Genomic DNA, 15,011 nt, shown 5'->3' with positions numbered 1-15,011 from the left:
AATTCTGTCATTAATTACTCACCCTCATGTTGTTCCAAACCCGTAAGACCTCTGTTCATCTTCAAAACACAAATTAAGATATTTTTTGATGAAATCTGAGAGCTCTCTGACCCTGCATAGACAGCAAGGGAACCAAAATGTTCCTAGACCCAGAAGCGTAGTAATGATATCGCTAAAAAGTCCATGTGACATCAGTGGCTAAGCTTCAATTTTACAAAGCCACGAGAATACCATTTGTACGCAAAGAAAACAAAAATAATTTATTCAACAATTCTTCTTCCCGAGTTACCGTGTTCAGGCATTTTGGGGAGTACCACGACGCATGTGCACGCTTTCCCTAGAACGTAATCTGCATTTTTTACGTTCAGGAGAAAGTGTGCGCATGCTGAATGTAAACAATGCTGAATACGTTGATTATGTTCTGGGAAAAATGCACACAGGCGTCGTGGTACTCTCCAAACTGCTGGAAGACGGCAACTTGGGGAGAAGAACTGTTGAATAAATTATGTTATTTTTGTTTTCTTTGCACACAAAGTATTCTTGTAAAATTGAACTTCACAATTTTAGCTTCGCAAAACTGAAGTTGACCCACTGATGTCACATGGACTGTTTTATTGATGTCCTTACCATGTTTCTGGGTCTGGGAACATTTCAGTTGTGTTGCCGTCTATGCAGGGTCAGAGAGCTCTCAGATTTCAAAAATCTCTTAACTTGTGTTACGAAGAAGAACGAAGGTCTTACGGGTTTGGAACGACATGAGGGTGAGTAATGACAGAATATACATTTTTGGGTGAATTAACCCTTTAAAAAAAATGAAGTAAATGTTTGTTTGTTTTTTTTTTATCTGAAAAAAAATCTGAAAGAGAGCGATATAATGCTTTATCTACAATGTCCAGCACTAAAGTGTGCATGTGGGGGGAGTGAGTAAGTGAACGGGAAGTGACTCCGTAAGCGTGGAAGTGCGGGTGCAGAACTGGGCCACAGCGCCCACCAGCTCCCACCTGCTGTCACCCCAATAGCTCTAGATGCCGACACACGTACCTCACCTCATTGACCTCTGCAACCCCTGCTGACATCAACACAGCAGTACAACCACACTGTACTGTAGGGAGGGGTGTGCGATATCATGATTTTTAATTGTGGATGCTTAAAATGTCTCAAGATCTACTTTTGAAGAAATATCGTAGTATTGCGCTACAGCGCACATTCTATCAGTTGCAGTTCTGGCACCTCCATATCAATATACTGTACAACGCAACATACATTGACATTAAATGCAGTAGAGTTACACTCACGGGGCACTGCGCTTATTCGTAATCACAAAAGTACATTACTTGCATGTGCTTTAAAGTCTTGCCTGTTAGAACAGAAAAAGCGCATGTTAAACATTTTATTTGTATGCCGAGTGCGTACACCTGAAACACGCAGTCGCACACTAAAAAGCCTGTCAGACAGCGGCTGATTACTGAACTAAGTCATCTTTCATGATTGTGCTAATACTGTCAAAAACACACAAGGTTAACACTTAACAGTCGATTATGTCTAAACTGAAAGTAAAGATTTGAGAGAAAAACAAATGTGCCTGTATATGTAATGTGTGCAGGTCTTAAAGTAACAGCAGACTAATAGTACTAAACATGCTGCCGTTTTCATTAAACGGATAGTTCACATCAGGGATATGATATTTTTGTGATATCGCTCTATAAGAGAGCATAAAATCTCTGAGTAGTGACAGTCATTCAGCCACAACAAACTACTGCCAAATTATCATATTCAGGAAAGAACACACAAGACACTTGATTTAACTAATTATTCTAACAGCAATTTCTCAGGTGATATAGCACTAGTTATGAAAATAGGACAATATTTAACATTTAAAATCACCATAACTGTTTGTTTGAAATGCAAATGCATAACATAAGAATGCCAGTTTGTGCTATATTTTCAGCTGACAGAAAGAAACAGGTTGTGAGAGGCAGGATTCATGTAAAACCTCTGATCATACTTCTAACAAGACCTATATTCAGAAGAAAGAGAAACACAGCTTCAAACTGGAACAAACAGCGACATCACTTCCTCTACATGGTGTCACTCAACCAATTCTCGTGAAATATCACTAAAAACCACTAATATTCCTACTCTGCCAATTTTAATTTATAGTTAAACATATCTGGTTAATAAAACACAATTTTAACAAGATTTGCATTACTCCAGCCTTCATTAATCAAAGGATTCTCCACTTTATTCCATTATTACAATCATAATGGATCCTAAGAAATATGAATGTCCAAAGAGGCTTTAAATCTTTTCGTTTCATAAATTATTTGTAATATGCCATAGAAACAGCATTCACATTTACTCGGACCAAACTAATACAGAAAACAGGATAACCAAGTGATATTTCTCTCTATAAATGGCACTCAAAGACAGAAGGCACCACAGCGTGACACATGAGCAATTATTTTAAAAGCAAGATACTTTACATGCAGTTCCCCATCTGAATCCTCCATTTAGCCTGGGTTGTCCTCTTCAGTCTTCAGCGAATGACACCACGCAATGGCCCCGAGTAATGCAACTGCTCATTAACACTTCCACAGCTTATTCTTGTAACTACTCAAGTGTATTTCAGCTGACCAAGACAAAGATCAAATTCTCTTAGTCAAAAATAGGTCTTTCCAAAGACAATTAAGGGATAAATGCTAAGCTACTTAAAGCTTAAAAGGTAAGCCAAGGAAACTTTTACTCCACTCAAAAAAACTTCTAGACACAATAATAAAGTATTTACCTCATAAACTGTAATTTCATACATGCATTTAATTTGTATCAAAAAGTTCTGCTTAATCTAATTCGAAACATGTAATTAACAAGTTAAGACAAGCTTGTCAACAGAACTCTTAAAACCCCCTAAGTAGCTGTGGAGGACCACTAATAACATAAGAACATCTCTGGGCCTTCACACACATAATATTTATAAAAGCGCCAAAAGTTAAATGCTAACAGCAAGTTTTTGCTTCTGAGGTGGTAGGGGAAAAAACACGAAGTGTAAATTCAGAGCACATCTGCTGCGCACAAACCTGCAAAGCAAGCGGACACAAATGAACCCAGGCAGAGCTCTAAAAAGAACCTCTTAAAATCCACAATCCCAGGACATTGTGAGCTCTGATGGTTATCTGTAATGATTGCATTTGTGCAGGTCCACAACTACTGCAGGAATCTGTCCAGTGAGTGAACACATTAGCTAAAAATAGAATTGAAGCAGTAGTTTGACAAAACGGGTTTATTTACTCAGTTATGAATCTGGGGGGTGATAAGAGTTTAAAATGAAAGTGATTTACTGTGTAAACATACTCTAACTGAAAACTCCCTTCCCAGACCAACCATGCTCATGCTTTGTATTGTGTTCAAGAAAACTCTTGGAACTAGTGATCGACTAATATGAACTTTTTGACAGCTGATGCCAGTGCTGATATTTTAGACAGCAGACTGGCTGATGGCCGATTTAAAGCCGATATGATCACACCATCTAATTCAAAAGATAGTACATAACACATGCTGCAATAAAATGTATATTTTTATTTAATATTTACTAAATTAGAAAGAAAACATTTCAAAATTAATCAATATGAAAATACAAACAAAAAAAATTAACCTGTAATAAACATTTTGAAATTGTATTATAATATTTAAGAAATTGTTAAAACTTTTTCCGAAAAGATCTGCTAATACTAATTGTGCATGCTCAGCATTGTCAAAAAAAAAAAAAAAAAAAAAACGTCCTGCATCAGACACTTATCAGCTGATGCTGATAATTAAAAGTGTCAATATATTCTACAGAACTGGTCCAAAATCAGAGTTGGAAACATCTTGGAGGAAAAAAAAAAAAAAGAAAAAAAAGTTTCTCCCCAATACATTTGTATGCATGCAAACTGTATAATATCCAAGGTATACATTTGTGCAGTTAATTCTCATATTGTATTTTCAGAGTCCTGGAATATTTGTCGTCTCCCCATATTTGTCACTACCGAAACAGTATAACAATTTAACTAGAAGGGTTTTATTGACCTATCAAGATTTTGCTTGCATTTACATTGTAAACATATTTTTTGCTGTTTTATTAAATTTTCTTCAGAGGTAAATTTAAATTATTTTTAATTAGATTAGTTGTTTTGAATCCATCTTTTCTTTATAAAAAGGCAAAAAGTTGATCATACTGTTTTTCAAAGTTAAGAATACTTTATTTTTGACAAAACATCCCATGTTTTGGTAGTGACAGCATATTTTCAGTAGTGACAGAATTTGTAGAATTTTAACTCCCATACTAACACACCACTAAAACACACTAAAATAAAAAAAAAAAAAAAAAAAAAAAAAAAAAAAAAAAAAAAAAAAAAAACTGTACTAAAATCTTGTTCATTTCTCCCAAATAAGAGGTGTTCCCTTTTGTCACTATGAAACAATGATGACATGTTTCGGTAGTGACAATTCTATATGGGATAATGCCCCAAAAAAAACAAAGATGTCACTATCAAAACTCCACCAAATGTTTCGGTAGTGACAATTTTAGATACTTTTGAACCTAGCTCAAAAATGCTAATCATCACATGGTTAGCTAGCACAGTTCTGAACATTGGTACACATAAAAACTAAATGTTATGGAATAACTCCCAAAAAAAGTGTGCTTAATTGCAGAAAGAAAAAAAAAAAAAAAAAAAAAAAGTGGTGTTCGGTAGTGATGTTCCTTAAAAGTTTCACATAGATTTTCCAGACTTTTAAACACATTTACCTCAAAATGATGAGACCTATCTACTCACACATTGTAGCTATGAGAGGGGGGACACCGAAATATTTCCTGATCATAAATTTATAGGTTTAGTTAAAATCAGTCTCAGCCAATAGACTAAAACATACACTGTTTTAGGTCTATTTAAGATACTTTTAAAAACAACAATGGAAAATAATACAAATTATCTCAATATTTTGATAAGTTGAAATTTAGGGGTTAGGGTTCAGGACAGGCACCTCCCAACTGAAAGTACACAAATGATGATTTTATATATATTAAGCTTACTAATATTTTAAATATGATTGTGGGGTTTAATATATAACAGAAGGATCTTAATAAACTTAAGATTTGAATACTTAAATGCTTTTTAAATGTTTTTTGGTTATGGACCAGGACTAAACACCTAATGTTTTAGTTAAAGAGAAGGGATAACACTGGTCACATCGAACAAAATAATGCTTTGGTGCAAGGCGCCTTGACAAACTATAAATTGGCTCTGGGTGGGGGGGGGGGGGGGGGGGGGGGATGTGATTATGACATGCAGGTACAAATTATTGCCCCTTTAAGTAATCAGAATACAACACCTGAAAAGAAAGGCTAATTGACTGTATCTTTCTATGGTTGAAACCAGGGGCACTTAAAAACATATTTTAAGTTTAGTCACATTCACCAGTCACATACAACTGACAGTGTGCTGCCCTCTGCAAACCATGCTTATTATGTTCTTCAAAGAGAGGCTCTTGAAAAGGGCAAACCACTCAGTAAAAAGCAAACCAATAAAAGAGGGAGAGTAAAATACATACTAAAAACCCTTACACTGAACACTGTATGACATTCATGTTAAAACAATATGCATGTGCAAGAACAAGCACTGGATTTTAAATGTCAAGATTAATCTAGAAAGGAACTCTAGCCTCAATTAAGAAAAAAAATGAGCAAATCACAAATTTAACTCATGACTCCCATGGTATAGTATAGTACTGGAGATGGCCACTTAGTTGCCTATTTGAGAACATGGGAAAGTCTATAGAAGCGCAAGCATGCAAGGCTTTAAAAGAGACCCTTGGGTCTTGCTATCAGGTGGAGGGTTGGTCATGGCTGTGCATTTACAGCAGCACAGATGTTGTGCTTTTGCCACTACCGACAAATATAATGCACTCCACAGATTATATAACCATAATTTTAGCACATTTTAAGTGAATGCCTGTAAATGCTAGTGTTCAGACACTGTAAGTGCACCACACTCAGAAAATATCCTCTTTACTTGCAAACCTAGAATTCTAGAAGACTCTTTGACACAGGTGCGCGCTTAAACACACTTAGCCAGTTAAATAAATTCTGGTGACGGATAAAATCAGTAGACTATGATCTCATTATGCAAATTTCTTTCAGTACTTCCAGATGGCTGGGTCTTAAAAACCCTTCAGCATTCTGTTATGGTGATGAGTGATCATAATTGGCATTGAATGATAAACAGCTTTACCTTTTAAATACCTTTTACAAATTTCACCCACTGAAGGGTACTCCGATCACATTCAGAAAAGAACACCATGGAATGAATCCAACGATCACAGTTCTAGAGTGACACACATTTGTGCCAGGTTGAAATGGGAGCCCTCATCCTTAAATATTCTTCATATAAATAAGTAGACAGAACGAAATATTATCCTAAATATGCAGCAACACATAGAAAAACATTAAATAATGTCTGTATCAACAAGTAACAGCTTCCCATCTCGAACTGATATTAGCCTTGTTGTGAAAGATAAGTGGTATAGATCAAGATTTTGTAATGCATCTTTAATAAATCACTTTTTAATATGATTTTTATTCCAAAGTGTAAGGCAGCTCCTGCTGATGTCATGCTCTCAGATGTGCAGCCAAAAAATGCGGTCTAGTTTTCCCCTTTCTCCTTCACTCGGTCACTCAAGAAGAGTTTGGATTCATTTTTCTCTCCAACACACAACACTGTAAAACCCAACGAGTTTGTGATAACTCATTTCAATTGAGAAAACCGATTGCCTCGATTCATTTAAGTTTAGAAACCAATAGTTATGAGTACCGTTAATTTATATAATTTACTTTCCTTTTTAATCTCAAGCAAAGCATGCTGGAGGCTAGAAATATACTGTGATTAAGTTTGAGTTCTGCTTAATACAATCATTTATTGAGTTCACATAACTATTAAATGCAAAGAACTGAGTAATATTTGAGTAAAACAAACTCATTTAGATTAATAAATTTGGCCTTTAGGTTTTGCAGTGTACCATTTTTCTTAATCTGAAAGAGGATGACCGTTCTAACACAAGTGACTGACAGCAAGGATCTCCAAATATGCATGTTAAAGATGTGATGGACAACCGGTTGTTGACTGCTCCTTTGTTCATAGCATGTATCAACCTCTTTCGATTCAATTCCTTTATGAGATCTGAAAACTTAAGGGAGTCAGTTGGTTATAAAATGTGGTTGTGTAACTCTTTCCTATAGTAACGACACCTCCTAAATATTCAACAATTAAGCTCAAATACCACATTCTAACTTAACAGCCTAATCAGTGCACACTGCACAGTGTGATCACCTTTCACAGAATTACTTCTTATCAAAGTAATCATTTTATGGAGTTAGTAATTATGTGGTGGTTTCCTACTATTATGTAAAATGTTTAGAACAAGAGATAGATAGATGGATGGAGCATAAACAAACTTTGTGAATACTCATTTGAATATGTATAGTACTGTAACCTCTGATTATTAAAGTTGCACATATTAATCTTACAGTCAATAGGCTATATTATCATAATGATCTGTATATGAAACATAATCTGGACAAACAGCACGGGGAGCATTGCAAACACGCATACGGATGTCTTACCTTTGTGCTAACGATACATAAACAGTCCATTCTTCAGAGCGCGACCTCTCAGCATCTCATTCCAGCTGTTCTAAACCTGTCGCTAAAATATGTTAATGCATAAAAGCATTGCGCGCACGACAGGAACTTACTCTCAGTTGAGCAAACGTACGCGTCCATTTACTCAGAAGTCAAGTCTGCATCACCTCATGTTTCCTTTCCGCGGCAGTGTGTCTGGGATGCTGAGGAGGAGGACGCCTGCATATTGACGCGCGTGCAGAGTTGATCGGAGCACCACCGGGAGACCGAGCAGCATAATGTGCTCCGCGCGCTCCAACAGCACGTCACTGAGTGGGAAACCGAGTGCGTAAAACGCCTCTGCCCTGCCGTTTCAACATCAACCAGTGGACTTTACGTTTTACAATAAAACTTCGCTAAATGTTTGGTTCCAACTCCGCACACAGGGTGCTTAAAATTCAACCCACAAATCGTTTACAAACAAGATGTTTATAAATCATGTGACTTTGCACGATGGGACGGGATAACTTGACTAAACCACGGACCAATCTCGTTGCACAGCATCTAAAATGTTGTTTTGGCCATTCTGAAATGCCTGAGCAAAGTCTGTCATTCTGTATAATTGCCTTACACGACTCCGTTCCCAAACATCAGGCATCCACCTCTGAATGCAATTTATTGTGTTTCTTCTGCTCGCTCTGAGGCGCAAGTAATTGATCATATATGAAAATGATTATATTTAGTGGCTTCTCCTACTTTTCATAGTGATATATAGTGCCAGTTTATCAGGAAGTGTCGATTTTATTCTCTTTTTTGACTCGCTGGATGGAAACAGTGCTTTATTCGCAAATGTTTTTATGCGATATTCCAGTTTTGCGCGCAAGTTAAATTCGAATCTTTGGATGGAAACGGAATGACGGTGATATCTACAGTGTTGGGAGTAACGCGTTACAAAAGTAATGCATTACAGTAACGTATTACTTTTTGATGTAAGGCATAGTGTAAGGCATTACCAATCCACTGTAAAAAATGGAATGGGCTATTTACTTCTCCTAAATTAATTAATCTATGACACAATGAATTTATTATAATTAGTGAAATGTGCTCATTTATTTTAAGTTGATTCTCAAAATTTGAGTTGTTGACAGTTATTTTGTACATTTAAAAGACTGTATACAGCCAAACAGCTCAAGTAGGAAAATACTTGAGAAATACTGCACTAGCACTAGCAAAGCTACTGCTCATTGAACAAGGTTTGATGCCTTAGAGGTGTAGTATCCAGAACCATATGCTCTACTCTTCTGCACAATGGTAACTATTGCACTGTACAATGGAATCTTCAATGTAACAGAAACTCTTTCAAATGTCAAACATAACTGAACATTAAACAATAATAGATGTTTCCCTTCACTCAAAAACACATAAAATAGCATTTAATTTCAAAATTCACTCTCCATCCAGCTATATGCAAAGCATGCTGGGAACTAACAATCACCTCTAAAATAAAACTGAAAAATTGAGCTAATTCTCTTAAAATAAACAGGTAGCCTTTCCTTTTTTTTGTTCCTCAATTCAAGCCTCAAAACTGCTGAAGATTCCTTTAAAAAAATGAGGAAAAACACATCTCTTGGTTTTATTACTAAAAAGTCTTCAATATTTTCTACACAACACTGAATCACAATTTCTTTAATGAAATATACACACTATTTTAAAGTATCACCTTAATTTTTTTAATGAAAATTACAAGACCCATGATTCATTTTTTACAGTGTAATCAATTTTCAGTAATATTTTACTCGGTACATGTTTTACACTTTTAGTCCCCAATATTTGTATTTATTTTTTTATTTAAATTTAAAGTCGGGCTCTGACTTTATGTCCCAGGCCCGGGCTTCGGGCCAATATTCACGTCATAGTTCAGACGCGGGCCGGTCCTCGGGCCTGTTTTAGGCTTCTCCTTATCTTTATATATTTTAGACATCCATCAATATCAAAAATTGCCGTGCTGGGGGAAATAACACGAGTCCGTGCTACTGCGACTGTCAAGAGCGGCTCTGTGTTTAGTGTCACGCAGCAGCAGCGAGCCGTCAGCACAGCTGAAGAGTTCTGCGTTCAAATACACACAATAAAGCAAAAGCCCAGCAAAAGTAACTACCATGAATGTGTCCGGGGGAAATAGTAAAGATTCGCCATCTCCTCGTTAGACGTGCCTTTAGAGAGAAGTGCATCTTCACGGATAACGATTGTATTAAATAGTTTTTGTTTTCGTTTTTATTTATATCGTTAAGTAGTAATTTAAAGCTTGCTATAAATATATTTATGTCTGTGAGGCATGTATTCACTGACTTTCGGTTAATTTTTGTGAAGCGCTCCTGTTCAAGATAAAAGCACAACGTTTTGTTGATATTGCGAGTGCACACAAATAAAAGTAGACCCTTTACAGTTACAAATGATGTATTACTCTTACCTTTATGAGCAAAAATTACGGCGCAAGTTGTTTCTATTGAAACAAAATTGCAATTGATTGCGCTGGTGCCTCCATGTCCTGCGCTTTAGCTTCCACTCTCCGCACAAACTACTGATGCAGCGCACATTTATCTAGGTTTAACGTTTAAACATTGTTATATGCTTGAACTGTTTTAGTATATCTATAGATTTTATTTTAGGCAAGTCATGATGATTTGAGAAGGCTGAATTGATCAAACATAAGCTATGATCAGCCTGCCGCTTGGTCGTTACTTTAAGAAAAGAAAAAAACTTAATGAACAAAAAATGCTCCAAACGTTTTTTCTAAATGAACTTAATAAAAATCCGGAACGAAATATAAACACTTTGCCATTAGGGCAGGGCTATAGTACATTTTGTCATTTTAGAATGTTAAGTTCTACTTCTGTAGATATTTTGGTGAAAGTAACTCAAAAGCAATACAGGAGTCATGTAACGCATTACAATTCTGAGACAGTAATATTGTACGATAAGGAATTACTTTTAAATAACAGTAACAAGTAAGCTGTAATGTATTACAGTTAGTAAGTAACTTGCACAACACTGGATATCTACTAATCAAGTTAGCAGATTTGTTTTTGATCATGTTATGCTAACTAAGAAATAATGTATCTGATATTTTCCCAAAAAAAAGGCAAATATGAACCTTTAGAAAACGCAAAAATACCAAGTAGGCTATACAGAAAGAGAGAGAGAGAGAGATAAATATTTTTAAGAAAAGCATGGTTCTGCAATATTACAAATATTAGGTTATATAATATAAAATCCTAAATTGATTCAAAAAATAAATTTCATTTTATAAGTTAAAGAGTGTGCCATTGCATTAAACTCAGAAATATTTGTCAAGGCATGTTATACCCAACTCCTGTTTCTTACATGCGCTCAAAATCACAGTGGAGAAACATAAGTTAAGAAATAATAAAACACCACAAAGCTACATCCTCTATGCCAGTAGAGACATGAAATTCATCTACGTTCAAACACTCATCTGATTCATCGGAGACTTCATAGAAATGAGAGTTTTATGCATTGTTAAAACACTCTCTATCCACAGCGTGGCAGATTACTTCCAATCCCAACAGAAGTAAAATCTTCCCACTCTCTAGAATGTGAACAATTTAAATGAAAAATGCATGACCAACCCTTATCAGATTTAAATGAGAAATTAACATTATTAAATAACAAGATAACTCTTTAGATAGAGTCTAATGTTCTGCATTTAGTGGCACAGAACTCCTACGTACTATTTTAGAGTAACACATTTAAATCGGTCAGAACTTTAACACTTCACACGCTCAGCATCATGAACTTCAATTACATCCTCAATTATCTTTCAAGCACAAGTTTAACAAGTACTGGATGTTCTGAAGTAGGTTCATCAGAGCTGAATCATTAGTATGACTTTTGAAACTGACATTATATGACATGACAAAAGAATGTCTCTGAATGGTCTTATACAGAACTTTTGTACAAATATAGACACCAACTACAATTCAAGTTATAAGCAATATAACATTTCACATATAGCACTGATCTGCAAATGAAAAAAGTTCCTACATAACTGAAGTAGCAGCAACTATTGCATGTCTTGACATACACACGGTAGTTCAGTTTCGTTTCAGAATTAATCCGTTTTTGAATGAATCATTGCATGAACAACACCTGCTTCCACAGAATAAAGAATGCACCAATAATTGTGTCAAACACCAGCAATTATTCTAAAATCAATAATGACATTCAAGATCCACATAATGCGTAGAGCAAAGATGCAGTTCTGAGAAGCAACATACACATCAATATTCTGCTTACCTCTTCGCTTTGGGCATTGCCGCTGGGCACAGTTACAGTTGGTCCAGTGAGATTCCATTCATTAACAGGAGGAAAATGTTCTCTGGTTTTAAGGCTTGATGGCTCTGTGGGCTTATTCTCATTATCCTGGAGGCTCACTTCATAAAATTCCTGAATATCTGAAAGAATTATGAGGTTGCATAGTCAAATACATGTGATTAATAAGCCACCAACAGAACTATAATCCCTACAAATGTTCACAGAATCAAACACAGAATCAAAGATAAGAAACTTTTATGAAAACGCATTTACATGGCCAAGTGTAAATCGATAACAATCCTATCATTAAAAACATGACCAACTACATTAATGATGTTTAACCTAAAAATTACAACCTGTATATGGTTTCAAGCCAGAACATTGCTTTTAAAGACCAGAATTTGTTGTAGCCTGACACTTCTCTGAAGTAACAATGATAAAATTAATTATAAAAGTACAATAAAATAAAATTTTTACATGTCATTTTGGATAAATGACTACATACTGCTACTCAATTTTACACCAAAAATAATGGCTACACCAAGAAGGAGCCATCTATTGACCATTATGCTTCCTTCAATACGACAGTACACAATTTAATTGAAAAAGCATACTGCATTAATCTTTACCTTTTTTAAAAGTAGGCTGTAATGCATGCCATATTTACCCACACATAGCAGCCAACATGTAACATACTGAGGACTTCTGTGTGCAGCACATTGAGTTTCTGATTAAGTCATGATTAAAAGCAATAACATTCTTTTGACTTTTCAGAGATACTGGAGTCTCCATAAATGTTTTCGGTCTAAAACACTCGGATGGACAAATAATAACACCATGAAACATGAATACCCTTTATAGTTTTAAACAGCACTTCCCTGGATTCATGCAGAGTCCAGGCCAATCTAAATGAGGGGAGTTCAAATCATGGAAACATAATAGTAGGGTTGCACTAAGTTTTACCGTCTGAGCACAGCATTACTGGAAATTGAACAAAGCAATGATGCATTTCAAATGCCTCTTAATTAAGTACTGAAAGACTCTAAGTATGCATCACTGTGCTTTGATTTGTCCAGTGGAGAATATAAAGATGTTCTAAATTACAACAGGGTAGGTCATGCTACACTCTAATTTAAAACAGGGCACAATGTACAGTATTAATATGATGCATATTGATTTTTTGTCAATATGAAGTGTTTTATCTATATTTTTAATTTTGCACTGAATTGTTTTAGAGTTAACAGAAATGTCTGTAAAATCAATGGATAATGTCTTTGAAAATGGAAAATGTACTAGTAATTTTCCACCGTGTACTGTAAACAGATTAACTACAAAAATTAACTACAAAATCAAATATCTCACCACAACATTTTTTGAAGATGCCCACTAAATCGGTCCACATAGCAGCCGAGCCAGTATAAAACAAATATACAAAACATTCCAAGTTATAGTTATAGCTATTTCTGGATATGTTCTGTTGGACTTTTCAATAGTAAAATGCTTATCACCACCAATTTCCTTTCCATTTTATCTTAATTGCATAAACTCCTAAAAGAGCCTGATTAAAAGGCAAACTCAAAGGATTTTCTCAAATTGACAATTTGCTTGAAATTACTGCATACAAAATGTTTAGACTACATTCCCAGAAAATACAAGCCAAGACACTTTCTGACAAATGGAAATCCATTACTTTACAATGTTTTGTGATAAGGTCTTTAAAAAAAATGATATAGCAACTATGCCTAACAAATGAAATACTGAATAAAAACAAATGATGAAACAGATTAAAAAGAAAACGGTAAAGTAGATAAAATATTTTACAACTAAACAAAAGCAAACAGATGTTCCACTCGAAAAACTTTTTTGGGGATTTTATAATGCTTTCCATGAGAATGTAAATCTAACAATTTTCTCAGAGTCTTTTAGGAGCAAAACAACTGGCAAACACCTTTATTTGCAGTTGAATAAGAAAAACACCACCGTTGCTCTAATACATCATTGAAAATGTCAAACATGTCAAAAACTGGTGAAGTCAAACCTGTTCCACCATCTTAGCACAACAAGACAAGTGTTAAGAAACTTCCTCGAGGGAAACATTGTTTGTTCTAGTAGCAGCAACGTACCTATAAGAGCCAGGAAGAGCTGACTCTGAAAAATATTGATGACTCTCTCAATTGAATGTCTGAGATGAGGGTCTCCGGTATGACTGAGTTTAGTTCGGTATTCGTCCAGAAGCAGCAGTGCCCTCTGAGCATCTGAAAAACACATTTTAAAACCCCTACTGAGAAACACAATATATAAAAATATATTTAGAAAATACATTTTTTTTCATAACTTAGGCTATAAGTTATATATTAAAATTTAAAAAACAAAGCATTTTAAACATGTACCCATTTTTATTTTATTTTTTAAACCTTACCTTTCTTTCTAACTGGCATGATCAAGGCTCAAAGATTCAAAGTCTCACAACTGTTAAAGGGCGACTGCTGTAAACCATTGTAATGAATGACTGATCGCTTTCACGTTCAGTCGCGTCACTTTGATTTCGTAGTGATCAACAATCACCGGCGATCACTGACCGGGTCAGGCTGACACGTGAAAGCTCAATATCAATAGTCCTCCAATCCAATAAAAACTGTAAGCGACCACTTCACTCATAACCCTGTCAATCGCGGCACGACCCCGTGGACACTTTCATACAACTTTGCTAAACTTTCTGCAGACGAGTGCATGGAGTAAATCAACAAAGCGCAGAGTGCATTACAAACATTTGGAAAAACTGCTTCCGATCTGTTGCAATGGAAGTGGTAGAAATGCTAATAATCCCTGCTGAAGTGCAAGTAAAGTTCACTCGCAGACGGGTTCCCGTTCACACATGTCTCCCGTTCCCTCCTGACTGGAGTCTTGGATCCGCACACGTTCGTAATCGAAACTTCTTCAGAGCAACACTTCCTCCTTCTTCTAGCGTTCCCGAAATTCCCAAACTTTCCTGCAAAATGGCGACCTTGATATGCAAACAGATCACATG

The 15,011-nt window shown here is 35.6% G+C and overlaps 1 protein-coding gene across 3 annotated transcripts in view; it reads right to left on the bottom strand.

The window, feature by feature from the left end:
• The window catches only part of LOC306845443 (disks large homolog 1-like), a 127,766-nt gene extending 112,790 nt beyond the window's left edge, over window positions 1-14,976 (bottom strand). For all 3 annotated transcript variants that reach the window (XM_079378246.1, XM_079378249.1, XM_079378247.1), the window contains exons 1-3: window positions 14,403-14,976; window positions 14,107-14,238; window positions 11,966-12,123 (exon numbers count right to left, since the gene is read on the bottom strand). In XM_079378246.1, the coding sequence (XP_079234372.1) occupies window positions 11,966-12,123; window positions 14,107-14,238; window positions 14,403-14,421 (309 nt within the window). In that variant the 5' untranslated portion in view covers window positions 14,422-14,976. The remainder of the gene's footprint in view (window positions 1-11,965; window positions 12,124-14,106; window positions 14,239-14,402) is intronic.
• Window positions 14,977-15,011: the final 35 nt, after the last annotated feature.

Source organism: Barbus barbus (genome assembly GCF_936440315.1).
Source record: "Barbus barbus genome assembly, chromosome: 25".
Classification (NCBI taxonomy): Eukaryota; Metazoa; Chordata; class Actinopteri; order Cypriniformes; family Cyprinidae; genus Barbus; species Barbus barbus.
Note: the sequence above shows the minus strand (reverse complement) of the source record. Positions and strands in the feature narration are given on the sequence as shown.